The following is a 12,061-nucleotide window of genomic DNA, read 5'->3' as shown; positions in this document are numbered from 1 at the left end:
ACCCTGAGAACTGTCAGAACAGAATATACTGCCAGAACAAAACTGAAAAAAAAAAAAAAGGTATTTTCTATAAAGTTTGCCTATAAAAAACTTTATAGTGTTCTAATGGTGATTTTCTATGTTTTTTTTTTTTTGGGGGGGGGTTTGGGTCACACCTGGCAGCACTCAGGGGTTACTCCTGGCTCTACACTCAGAAATCGCTCCTGGCAGGCTCGGGGGACCATATGGGATGCCAGGATTCCAACCACTGTCTTTCTGCATGCAAGGCAAACACCTTACCTCCATGCTATTTCTCTAGCCCCCGGTTTTCTATCTATTAATGTAAGTTACTGTAAACATACCACACTGGTTGATATACAGTGAACTGGAAACACTGTTAAGTAGGGCCAAAGCAATAGTACAGGAGATAAGGCACTTGCCTAGCACACAGCCAACTCAAGTTCCATCCCTGGCATCCCCATATAGTCCCACAAGTCTGCCAGGAGTAACCCCTTAGCAGTGCTGAGTGTACTCCAGATCCGCAAAATAGCCTGTTAAATCATAATAGATATCTGGATTTTAGCATTATACATCCAACTGGTATATGTGACCTAGGCACTGTGCTTATTTTTAAGAAGTTCAACAGGCAGGGGCCGGAGAGATAGCATGGAGGTAGGGCGTTTGCCTTGCATGCAGAAGGATGGTGGTGAGTGACTCCTGAGTGCTGCCGGGTGTGACCCAAAACAAAAAAAAAAACGTTCAACAGGCAATCTAATATGCAGCTGAGAATATAAATAACTGAGGGAAATTAAGACTTACGGCACGTAACTCAAGATTTAAATATGAGAAATGCAGGTTATACAGCTGAGTAAGCACTCAACTGTATTGTGAAAAGGGGTAGTCAAAAATAACACTTACCTGTTTTTAAAATGTCATGCAAATGAAACACTGAAAGATCAGTGAAAACAAATTAATTCGAAAAAATCAGAGTGGCATTCATCCCTTGCAAATTCTGATTGGCCATTAACTCGCATGAGACAGGCAGAATGTGATCCGTTAAAATTTAAAACATTTACAAGTTAGATCCATAATTAGAAATCACTTTATCATAGTTTATGAAGTACTGGAACTGATAATGCAATCATAAAATAGTAAGCCCAGGTTAGAGATACAAATTACCAGAAAAGTACCATATTAGATATAAAACAAGCATGAAACTAGAAACGTGTGGTGATGGGTATTAACTGGACTGTAGTTAATCCTTTTGCGATTTATACAACTATGCACTCATTCTGCCCGACTACACATCTTACTGGTTTACAAACATAAAAATTCAGATATGTTAACAAATAAGGAAAAAAATTTGTTGCTCAAACTGTTCAACAATCAAACACTTCAAACAAGCTTTCAATTTACATATTTTACAAGAGAAAGAGAAAATTTTTTGCTTTATTTTTTGGTGATGGGAAAATGCTTAAGTTATGGGATTTATCTGTTTGTTTTGGGGGAGGCACACCCAGCCAGAGCTCAGGGGTTCCTCGTGGCTCTGGGTTCAGAAATCGCTCCAGTCGGCTGCGAGCAAGGCAAATGCCCCACCGCTGTGCTTTCACTCCAGCTCCTTTTTTAAATTTTATTTATTTATTTATTTATTTATTTATTTATATTTTATTAGCGGGGCAAGCTGGGCCACACCCAGCGGCGCTCAGGGATTCCTCCTGGCAGGTTGGTGGGACCATGGTGGGGTGCTGGGGATTGAACCCGGATTGGCCCTACCTACCCACTGTAGGCCCCTAGTTGTGTGTGTGTTTTATTTTTTAAAAAAGATTGAATTGACAGGCCAGGAGAGATAGCACAGTGGCGTTTGCCTTGTAAGCAGCTTATCCAGGACCAAAGGTGGTTGGTTCGAATCCCGGTGTCCCATATGGTCCCCCGTGCCTGCCAGGAGCTATTTCTGAGCAGACAGCCATGAGTAACCCCTGAGCATCGCCGGGTGTGGCCCAAAAATCCAAAAAAAAAAAAAAGATTGAATTGAATCACTGTGAATTATGAAGTTACATAACTGGATTTCAGGTATCCAAGAGCAAGGACTTTTTAAGGAGGGAAATGAAAAATCATGCCCAAACCTGCCCCTCTGATTATGAAGACATCGCACTACTTAGATCATCTATAATAGTCACGTTGCTTGAAAGAAATTGCACTCCCTTACTACCTTTACACACAGCTCAACTCCACCCAATCTAGACAAGCAGATTGTCAAGCAGACGAGAAAATACGTCCGAGGCAAACAAATGAAGAGCTAAGATGAAGAGCTAGTAATTAAAATAATTAAAATGAGGGCCGGAGAGAGAGCATGAGGTAGGGTGTTTGCCTTGTATGATGCAGAAGGACGGTGGTTCGAATCCCAGCCTCCCATAGGGACCCCCTTGAGCCTGCCAGGAGTGATCTCTGAGCGTAGAGCCAGAAGAAACCCCTGAGCGATGCCCAAAAAATAAAAAATAAACGTATTAAAAATTAATGAATAATTAAAATAATAACAATCTTTTAAAAAGGTTCATGTGTGAGCAAACCTGACCTTGCCTCTAAGAGCCTATTTCCTAGTCTATGCCATTTCGGCTCGATTTTGTGACTTAGGACGACGATGCTCTCAAAAGGCGGAAAAAAGAGTGAATTTTCAGGGTTCCAAATTCTCTTACCCAAAGTGACAGGCACCTGACAGGCGAGCTCCGGCCTCCGACAAGGCCGCCGCGGACGCTTTAGGCTTCTTGGCGCTCACTGGCGGGCCAAGGCTTTAGATTCTGTGTTCTCTGTCTCGGGGTTTCAAGAAAGACGGATTCCGATCATGCCCGGGCAAGTGCTCAGCGGAGGATGCTCGCCAATGCCGCCGCCGCCATTCCCAGCAACTCTGCACCAGACAGCTGTCAAAAAAAGCCGCGCTTCCGCCCTGCGCTCAGGCTGCGCGCGCAGTCCGAGACGACCGTTGGCGCCTGCGCAGAGCAGCTCTTTCGCCTTTCGCCCCGCCCACCGGGAGCAACCGTCTCTCCAACAGCCGCCAACTTCCGTGCACGCGTGCGCACTGCTGACCCGCCGCTGAGCGCGCGCGCTCTACTAACCCGCCTCAGGGCGCGCACTCACTACTCTACTAGCCCGTTGCTGGGCGCGTGCGCACTACACTACTAATCCAGCGCTGAGCGCGCGCGCATTACTGACCCACCGCTGGGCGCATGCGCACTACTGACCAACCGCTGTGCGCGTGCGCAGTACTGTCCCGCCGCTGGGTGCGTGTGCGCTACGCTACTGGCCCTCCGCTCGGCGCGTGCGCACTACAGTACTAATCCGCCGCTGAGCGCGCGCATTACTGCCCCACCGCTGGGCGCGTGCGCCCTACGAACCGGCCGCTGGGCGCGTGCGCAGTACTGTCCCTCCGCTGGGCGCGTGTGCGCTACACTGCTAGCCCTACGCTCGGCGCGTGCGCACTACGGACCGGCCGCTGCGCGCATGCGTACTACGGGCCCTCGGCTGGGCGCGTGCGCAGTGCCGGGTTCCTTCCCGGCCCAGGTGGTGGCGGCGCCTCCCGCTCCTCGCTCGCTTCCTCGCTTCGCCTCCCGCCGCTCCACCCCGTCGCCCCAGTCCGCGCCCGAGCCCGAGCCGGGGTCCGTCCGGGGCCGGGACCGGGCCCGCTTGGCAGCCGCCTGGAGCCCCGCCGAGGCCTCGGGAGGGCGGGCGGCGTGCGGCGGCGCGCGGGGCTCGCCATGGCGACGGACCAACTGAGCGCGCTGTGCGAGCAGCTGGTGAAGGCCGTGACGGTCATGATGGACCCCGGCTCCACGCAGCGCTACCGCCTCGAGGCGCTCAAGGTAGCCCGCCGGGGCACGGGGAGCCCGCCCGGGCGCAAGGATGGGCGCCTCGGCCCGCCGGCCACGCGGCCTCTGCGCGCTGGCTCCGCATCCCTGATCGGGGTCCGGGTCGCGCCCCGCCCGTTCCCGCGCTCCCTCTGCCTCGTCTGCCTCCCCTTCGCTGCCCCCTCCGCGAATTGTGCTCACTTGCTCCCCGATCCCTGGCCCGCGGGCCCCTCCGCTTCCATCGCTCCCGTTCCATTCTCTTTTATGCGTTTGGTGTCGGTCTTGGGTCACACCTCCTGGCCCTGCGCTCAGACACCACACCGCTCCTGGCAGGCTCAAGGAGGGGGGACTCTCTGCGACGTCGGGGGGGATCAAACCTGGCGGCAGGGTGCAAGGCCAAAGCCCTGTCAATTGATAGTCTTTGTTTTTGTTTATTTGTCTGTTTTGGGGTTTGGGGTCACACCCAGCGGCGCCCAGGCGTTCATCCTGGGTCTGCGTGCATAAATGGCTCCTGGCAGGCTCAAGGAGGGGAGACTCTGCAATGTCGGGGATCAAACCTGGCAGCAGGGTGCGAGGCAAAAGCCCTGTCAATTGATAGTCTTTACTTTGGTTTATTTGTTTTTTTTTTTTGGGGGGGGGGGTCTTGGGGTCATACCCAGCGGCGCTCAGGTGTCCCTCCTGGGTCTACGTGCATAAGTCGCTCCTGGCAGGCAGGCTCAAGCGGGGGAGACCCTATGGGATGTCGGGGATCAAATCTGGCTGCAAGACAAAAGCCCTGCCAATGAATAGTCTTTGTTTGCTTGTTTTGGGGTCCCACCCGGCGGCGCTCAGGGTGATTCCTGGCTCTGCACCCAAAGAAGTTGCTCCTGGCAGGCTCAAGGTGGGGGACCCTATGGTATGTCGGGGATCAAAACCTGGGTCCATCCCGGTTGGCAGGGTGCAAGGCAAAAGCCCTGCCAATTAAGAGTATTTTGTTTATTTTTTTTGGTTTTGGGGGTCACACCCGGCAGCGCTCAGGGGTTCCTCCTGGGTCTACGTGCATAAATCGCTCCTGGCTGGTAGGCTCAAGGTGGGACCCCATGGGATGTCGGGGATCAAACTTGGCTGCTGGTGCAGGCCCATCCCGGTCAGCAGGGTGCAAGGCAAACCCCTGCCAATTAATAGTCTTTATTTTTATTTCTTTACTTGTTTATTTATTTTTGGTTTTGGGGTCACACACCCCTGGCTCTTACACTCAGAGATCGCTCCTGGCAGGCTAAAGGTGGGGGGGGGGATCCTATGGGATGTCGGGGATCAAACCTGAGTCCATCCCGGTCTGCAGGTTGCAAGGCAAAAGTCCTGCCAATTAATAGTTTTGTTTTGTGGTTTTTGTTTTGTTTTGTTTTGGGGTCCCGCCCGGCAGCTCTCAGGGGTTCCTCCTGGCTCTGCGTTCAGAAATAGCTTCTGGCAGTTAGGCTCAAGAGGGACCCTATGGGATGCCCTTTGGGACTTGAATCCATTCTTTTTTTTTTTTTTTTTTTTGGTTTTTGGGCCACACCCGTGTGATGCTCAGGGGTTACTCCTGTCTATGCGCTCAGAAATCGCCCCTGGCTTGGGGGGGACCATATGGGACGCCGGGGGATCGAACCGCGGTCCTGATCCTTGGCTAGCGCTTACAAGGCAGACACCTTACCTCTAGCGCCACCTTCCCGGCCCTTGAATCCATTCTTGAAGGTTTTCCTTCCTTCCCCCTAATGAGGACCGCCCCCCACTCCTCATCCCACACGATCCCCCCCAAACCCTTTGAACTTAAGCGCCCCTTGAACTTAACTTGCCTCCTCTGACTACTCCCCTCTCTCTCATCCTTTTTCTTGCGTGTTAGTGAAATGATTTCCTCTCCTATACCCCCCCCTCCTCGGGTTCGCGTGTGGGGTTATTCTTAGAGTGTTCGCGCACAGAGGAACTTGGGCCACTTTGCATTTTATTTTAACCAGGCGACTTTGGTTTCCTGGAAGTCAAGTGTTAGGTTCCTAGAGGTCCCGGTCCTCGTACTTACTGACTCTCCGATGCAGTTTGGAGGTGCCAAGACAAGATGGGGTGGGGGTGACTTATACAATAGGCGCTTAAAAAAAGTACACTGGTTGGGGTGGGGAATCCATGCACTCTTTGCATTTAAGTGATGTAGCTTATTAAAGGGAACATCATTTGGAGGAAAATTTGATGCCACAGGTTTGAAATTTAAAAAAAACTTTGATTTCTGTTTTGTGTTATCAAGTCTTAAAAATAGGTACCTGAAGAAAGTAGACTTTTGTTGTGGTTTGTGGTCTTGCATGCATCATCACCTGTACTCGGGGGTTAAAGAAATTTTAAGACTTTCTCTTTTAAGTTGGAGGGGGTTTGGGCCACAGGTGCCTTGGGAGTGCTTCTGATTCTGTGCTCATGGATCATTCCTGGTGGTGTTCCAGACCGTAGTGTGCTGGGGATTAATCAGCAGCCTGCAGGGCAAATGCTTTAAATCCCAAACTCTTGTGTACTACTAGGTCAGATTGGGGTGGGGTGGGGTGGGGTGGGGATTGGGCAGTGCCTCCCAGAAGCACTCAGGGGTTACTCTTTTTTTATATGTAAATTCCTATTTACTCCTAGTAGGCTCAGGGGACCATATGGAATGCCAGGGATCGAACCTAGATATGTCCTAGGTTGGTTGAGTGCTATTCACTCAGACCCACAGGGTTACTCTTGGCTCTGCACTCAAAGATTGCTTCTGGCAGGTTAGGGCACCATATGGGATGCCAGGTATTGGGGTCCATATGAGATACCGATATCCAACCCATGTCCATCCAGGGTCAGCTGCTTGCAAGGCAAATGCCCTACCCTCTATGCTATCGCTTAGGCCCGGATATATATGTATATAAATACTAGCATGGGACATTTTGGAGCTCTGAAAGTGAATGGTATATTTAATCCTTATTTATATATTTCTTGATTTTGCAACTTTAAAAATGCATCTCAAGTTGGAGTTTGTTGTTCTTTTGAACCCCGTACTTTGATGCTGGGGGCTGGGATATGTGAGTGCAGGGAGTTAGCCTTTTGGCCCTAGAGGTTGAAGTTTTTTATCTTTTTCTCTCTCCCTTCCTTCCTTCCTTCCTTCCTTCCTTCCTTCCTTCCTTCCTTCCTTCCTTCCTTCCTTCCTTCCTTCCTTCCATCCTTCTCTCCCTCCTTCCTTCCTTCCTTCCTTCCTTCCTTCCTTCCTTCCTTCCTTCCTTCCTTCCTTCCTTCCTTCCTTCCTCTTTTCTTTGTTTCTTTCCTCTTCCTTCCTTCCTTCTTTTTCTTTCTTGCTTGCTTGCTTGTTTGTTTTGGGTCAAACCCACTCAGGGGTTACTCCTTTGGGCTTGAAGAACCATATGGGATGCTGGGCCCTACCCAGCATGTTCAGGATGTACTCCTGGCTCTGTCCTTGGGGATCACTCCTAGTGGGCTTCTGGGGACCATGTGATATGCTGAACTGAACCTGAGTCAGTTACTTGCAAGATAAGTGCCCTACCCCATCTGCTGTACTCTGTCCAGCCCTATGTTGAAGTTTCTTAATATTAAGTTATTTTTGGAGCCGGAGTGATAGCACAGTGGTAGGGTGTTTGCCTTGCATGAGTCCAAGCTGGGACTCACCAGGGTTCCATCCCCAGCATTCCATATATATATGGTCTCCCGAGCCTGGCAGGAGAGATTTCTGAGTGCAGAGCCAGGAGTAACTCCCTGAGCTCTGCTGAGTGTGGCCTAAAACAAACAAACAAACAAAAACAAAACCAGGGGCCTGTGAGGTGGCGCTAGAGGTGAGGTGTCTGCCTTGCAAGCGCTAGCCAAGGAAGGACCTCGGTTCAATCCCCTGACATCACATATGGTCCCCCCAAGCCAAAGGCAATTTCTGAGCGTTTAGCCAGGAGTAACCCCTGAGCGTCAAACGGGTGTGGCCCAAAGACCAAAAAAAATCAAAACCAAAAAAGATTAAGTTGCTTTATTCCCAACCTGTTCTGTCTCTTAAAGGGAAATCCTTAACTCCCCCCCTTTTTTTAATTTCAGTTTTGTGAGGAGTTTAAAGAAAAGTGCCCTATCTGTGTCCCATGTGGTTTGAGACTGGCAGAGAAAACACAGACCGCCATCATCAGACACTTTGGCCTTCAAATTCTGGAACATGTTGTTAAGTAAGGAGCTTTTGCTTATTAACTATGATCTCTTATTTCTTCTATAACTCATTGAGCTATGCTTTTGATAAATAGAAAGTTTCTTTGGAGAAAGGAGTGATTCCAAAGGGGTTATTAGAACCTTCTACATGATACACTATTAGTAACAGGTACTATACACCACCTAAAAGGTAAGGCCTGTCATAGAGATAGGCAGGCTGGGCGAAGGAGGTGAGGGAAACTAGAGAGGGTGGTGGAAGGAAGTTGACACTTGGAAAGGAATTCAAGTTGAAACATGTATTTCTGAAACTCAATCATAGAACTTTGTAATTATTGTGACCCAATTAAATACAAAGCAAGGGGGGAAACACTACTTCAAGTGAGTTCTCTCTGAAGATTTAACCTTTCTCTTCAGTTCTTCATGTAAAGTGTTAGGTGCTTGCATTCCTTTGAGATTTATTGATAGCTGCCAACATTCATACTGCATTTATTGAATTTATATGCTAGTGGACCTCAATGTTTAGAATATGACAAATGTTAGGCTAAGTAAATCGGATTAGGCATTGTGGCACACTTTTTTCAATTTTGAGGCTGGCCTTCTAAGACTGTGCTTCTCTAACTTTAGTCTCTTCTTCCTGCCTGTCAGAAAAATCCGCCGTAAAGTATAGCCTCATTTTTCTTGGAATTCTGCAGTTACCTTAAAAGTCAGTTCAGAAAGTTATTATCAAGATACTGTTTTCTCAGGAATGTTTCAATTGACACAGACATATATTTGCTTTTGGTCTGTCTGTAAACTCAAGGGGGGAAAGCTGATTAAACACCAATCTTGTTGATAGCCGATTAAAAACTCCCAATAAAATTTTTATTATTAGTTAAATAGAAACATTTTGTCCATTTTTCTCAGGATATAAAAGGTAAGAAATTTCTTAATGAAATCACCAACACAATTTGACACAGGAATGAATCCAACTAGCCTTTAATGAAGGAAGTTCTAATTGACTCTGCTGACTTGATTCATTTTGGTGGCCAGGTTTCGATGGAACAACATGTCTCGATTGGAGAAGGTCTATCTGAAGAACAGTGTCATGGAGCTGATCGCAAACGTAAGAACTGGTTGATAGCCTCGTGTTTCTAAGACTGTTGAAAAGATCATGGTCTCCCGTGCCTGCCAGGAGCAATTTCAGAGTATAAAGCCAGGAATAACCCCTGAGCACTGCTGGTGTGACCCAAAAAACACAAACAAATGAACAAAAAAGATGTGTGGCTTCTTCAAGCACTATTTGTGGGGTACACTACACTACACTACTTAGGGTTTTTTTGAGATTTGTTCTTGAGCCACAATCTGCTATGTTCAGGACTCGCTCCTGGCTCTGTGCTTGGGGATAACTCCTGGCAGGACTCAGGGAACCATACGGGGTACCCAGGATTTATACCAGGCAGCCATCCATGTACAAGGCAAACAGTTTACCCACATACTATCTCTGACCCCTTCTATATAGTGTTTGTATAAATAATGTAATGCTTTTGCGTGCTTTTTATGCTTTTCTCTCTATATATGTCTTACTGCCAAGAAAAATATTAGTTTATCATTTTTCTTATTAGGATTAAGCCCTCATATGTTTGCTTTTATTTTATTTTTGTGAATTTTGGGCCACACCTGACAGTCTCTGTGCTCAAGGATCACTCGTGGCAGGGCATGAGGATCCATATGGGGTGTTAGCTGCATGCACGGCAAGTCACTTGTTATCCTATTGCTCCGGCTCCTGCTTTTATTGGTTGATTGGTTTTTGGTAGCAGGACCTCATACTTAACAAAACATGTACTTACTCTAGTGCAGAGCTTCATCCTGGCCTGATAGCCACTTTTTTTTTTTTTTTTTTTGCTGTTGTTTGTTTGGGTGCCAGCCTGGCAGTGCTGAGGGGCTGCCCCCAACTCAGTGCTCTGGGGTTGCTCCTGGTGTTTGATGCCCAGGAGACCATGTGATGCTGGAATTGAACCCAGACCTCTCGCATGAAACCATACTCTGCTTATGCTCGATCTATTGATCATCTCTCCATCCCTGATTTCCACTTTTGAAATGTAAATACTAGAAGTGTATATGTGTCTGTCTGTGTGGGTGGGTATCCTAGAGATGATTCAGAGTAAGATGATTGCTGCAAACCCCCCCCCTCCCTTTTTGTTTTTGGTTTTGGGTCATACCTGGCAGCGCTCATGGGTTACTCCTGGCTCTGCACTCAGAAATTGTTCCTGGCAGGCTCAGGGATGCCGGGATTCAAACCACCGTCCTTCTACGTGCAAGGCAGACGCCCTACTTCCGTGCTATCTCTTCGGCCCCCAATAAACCCCATATGATGCCACATAAGGTTTTTTGAGCATCACCATGAATGGTTCCTACACAGTCAAGAGTAAGACCTCAGCACTGGGCCCGGAGAGATAGCACAGCGGCGTTTGCCTTGCAAGCAGCCGATCTAGGACCAAAGGTGGTTGGTTCGAATCCCGGTGTCCCATATGGTCCCCTGTGCCTGCCAGGAGCTGTTTCTGAGCAGGCAGCCAGGAGTAACCCCTGAGCAATGCCGGGTGTGGCCCAAAAACCAAAAAAAAAAGACCTCAGCACTATCATGTGTGCGTCCCTTCGCCTCCCAAAAAAAAGCCAAATATATTAGAAAAGTAAAGATGGGCAAAGAATAGTAAATGTTTTCAGCAAATGAGTAATAATTTTAGCAAAAAAAAGCCAAATATATTAGAAAAATAAAGACGGGAAAGAATAGTAAATGTTTTCAGCAAATGAGTAACAATTTTAGCAATAAAAATATGCACAGTTGGGGCCAGAGAGATAGCACAGCAGTAGGGCATTTGCCTTGCATCAGCCAGCTTGGGAGGGACCCAGCATCCCATTTGGTTCCCCAAGCCTTCCAGGAGCAATTTCTGAGCATGCCGCCGATGTGGCCCAAAAACCAATCCATCAATAAAGTAAGTTTAAAAAAAATATGCACAGTTCTTTACTTTCTCATTCTTTTTCTCCCTCCCTCCTTTCTTCCTTCCTCTTCCTTCCTTTCCCTTCCCTTTTCTGTTTTCCCCTTCCTTCCTCCCTTTCCCTTTCTTCCTTCCCCTCCTTCCTTCTTTTCCCTTTCTTACTTCCTCCCTCCCTTCCCCTTTTTCCCATCCTTCCCCTTCCTTCCTCTTCCTCCCTTTCCCTTCCTTTCTTCCTTCCCCTCCTTCCTCTCCTTTCTTTTCCCTTTCTTACTTCCTTCCTTCCCCTTCTTCCTGTCCTTCCCCTTCCTTCCCCTCCTTTCCATTCTCCCTCCCTCCCTCCCTTCCTTCCTTCCTGTGAAAAAAAGAAAGAAAAAAAAGAAAAGAAAAAATATGCACAGTTGGGGCCATGGTTTGAATGAGAGGGCCTGAGAAAGGGGCTGAAGAGATAGTACCGAATAACACTTGCCTTATACTGCAACAGACCCAGATTCAGTTCTTAGCACCACAGGTAGTCTCCCAGTAAGCCTTGAGCACTGATGTATATGTCCCCAAAAAATTAAAATTAAGAAAGTGCCTGGATTTGAGCCCAGCATTACACACACTTTCTCTAATACAACCCCAGACACCTTGGCTTTGACCCAGTAAGCTTTTTCCCTCCCCCCCTACAGCAATTATAAATCCACAGAATTATTTATTTCAGGGTTTGTTTTTGTTTTGGAGGCCACACCCTGCTATGTTCAGGTTACTCCTGGCTCTGCATTGAAGAATTATCTCCTGGGGCACAGCAGTAGGGCCTTTGTCTTACATGCAGCTGACCGAGGACGAACCCTGGTTCATCCCTGGCATCCCATATGGCCCCCCAAGCCTGCCAGGAGCAATTTCTGAGTGCAGAGCCAGAAGTAACCCCTGAGCACCACCAAAACCAAAGCCCCCCCAAATAAAAGCCCCCCCCCCCAAATTCTTGATTGGCTCAGAGGACCATACGAGATGCCAGGAATCTAACCTGGGTGAGTTGTTTACAAGGCAAGCATCCTACCGACTGCTCTAGTGCCTTTAATAAATTTTTTCTAGGCCTGGAGCAATAGTATAGCAGGGAGGGAGGGAACTTGCTTTGTA

At 48.1% G+C, this 12,061-nt stretch overlaps 3 protein-coding genes across 3 annotated transcripts in view; 2 read left to right on the top strand and 1 right to left on the bottom strand.

Moving 5' to 3' along the window:
• POLH (DNA polymerase eta) overlaps window positions 1-2,862 on the bottom strand; it is a 30,875-nt gene extending 28,013 nt beyond the window's left edge. The window contains exon 1 of the mRNA XM_049765491.1: window positions 2,673-2,862. The gene's annotated coding sequence lies outside the window, so the exon portion shown is untranslated. The remainder of the gene's footprint in view (window positions 1-2,672) is intronic.
• MRPS18A (mitochondrial ribosomal protein S18A) overlaps window positions 1-12,061 on the top strand; it is a 145,218-nt gene that overhangs the window by 97,086 nt on the left and 36,071 nt on the right. The gene's annotated exons all lie outside the window — the stretch shown is intronic.
• The window catches only part of XPO5 (exportin 5), a 55,529-nt gene continuing 47,133 nt past the window's right edge, over window positions 3,666-12,061 (top strand). Inside the window, exons 1-3 of the mRNA XM_049765478.1 lie at window positions 3,666-3,833; window positions 7,872-7,993; window positions 9,003-9,075. Coding sequence (XP_049621435.1) covers window positions 3,729-3,833; window positions 7,872-7,993; window positions 9,003-9,075 — 300 coding nt within the window. The 5' untranslated portion in view covers window positions 3,666-3,728. The remainder of the gene's footprint in view (window positions 3,834-7,871; window positions 7,994-9,002; window positions 9,076-12,061) is intronic.

The sequence above is a fragment of the Suncus etruscus genome, chromosome 18 (genome assembly GCF_024139225.1).
Source record: "Suncus etruscus isolate mSunEtr1 chromosome 18, mSunEtr1.pri.cur, whole genome shotgun sequence".
Taxonomy (NCBI): domain Eukaryota; kingdom Metazoa; phylum Chordata; class Mammalia; order Eulipotyphla; family Soricidae; genus Suncus; species Suncus etruscus.
Note: the sequence above shows the minus strand (reverse complement) of the source record. Positions and strands in the feature narration are given on the sequence as shown.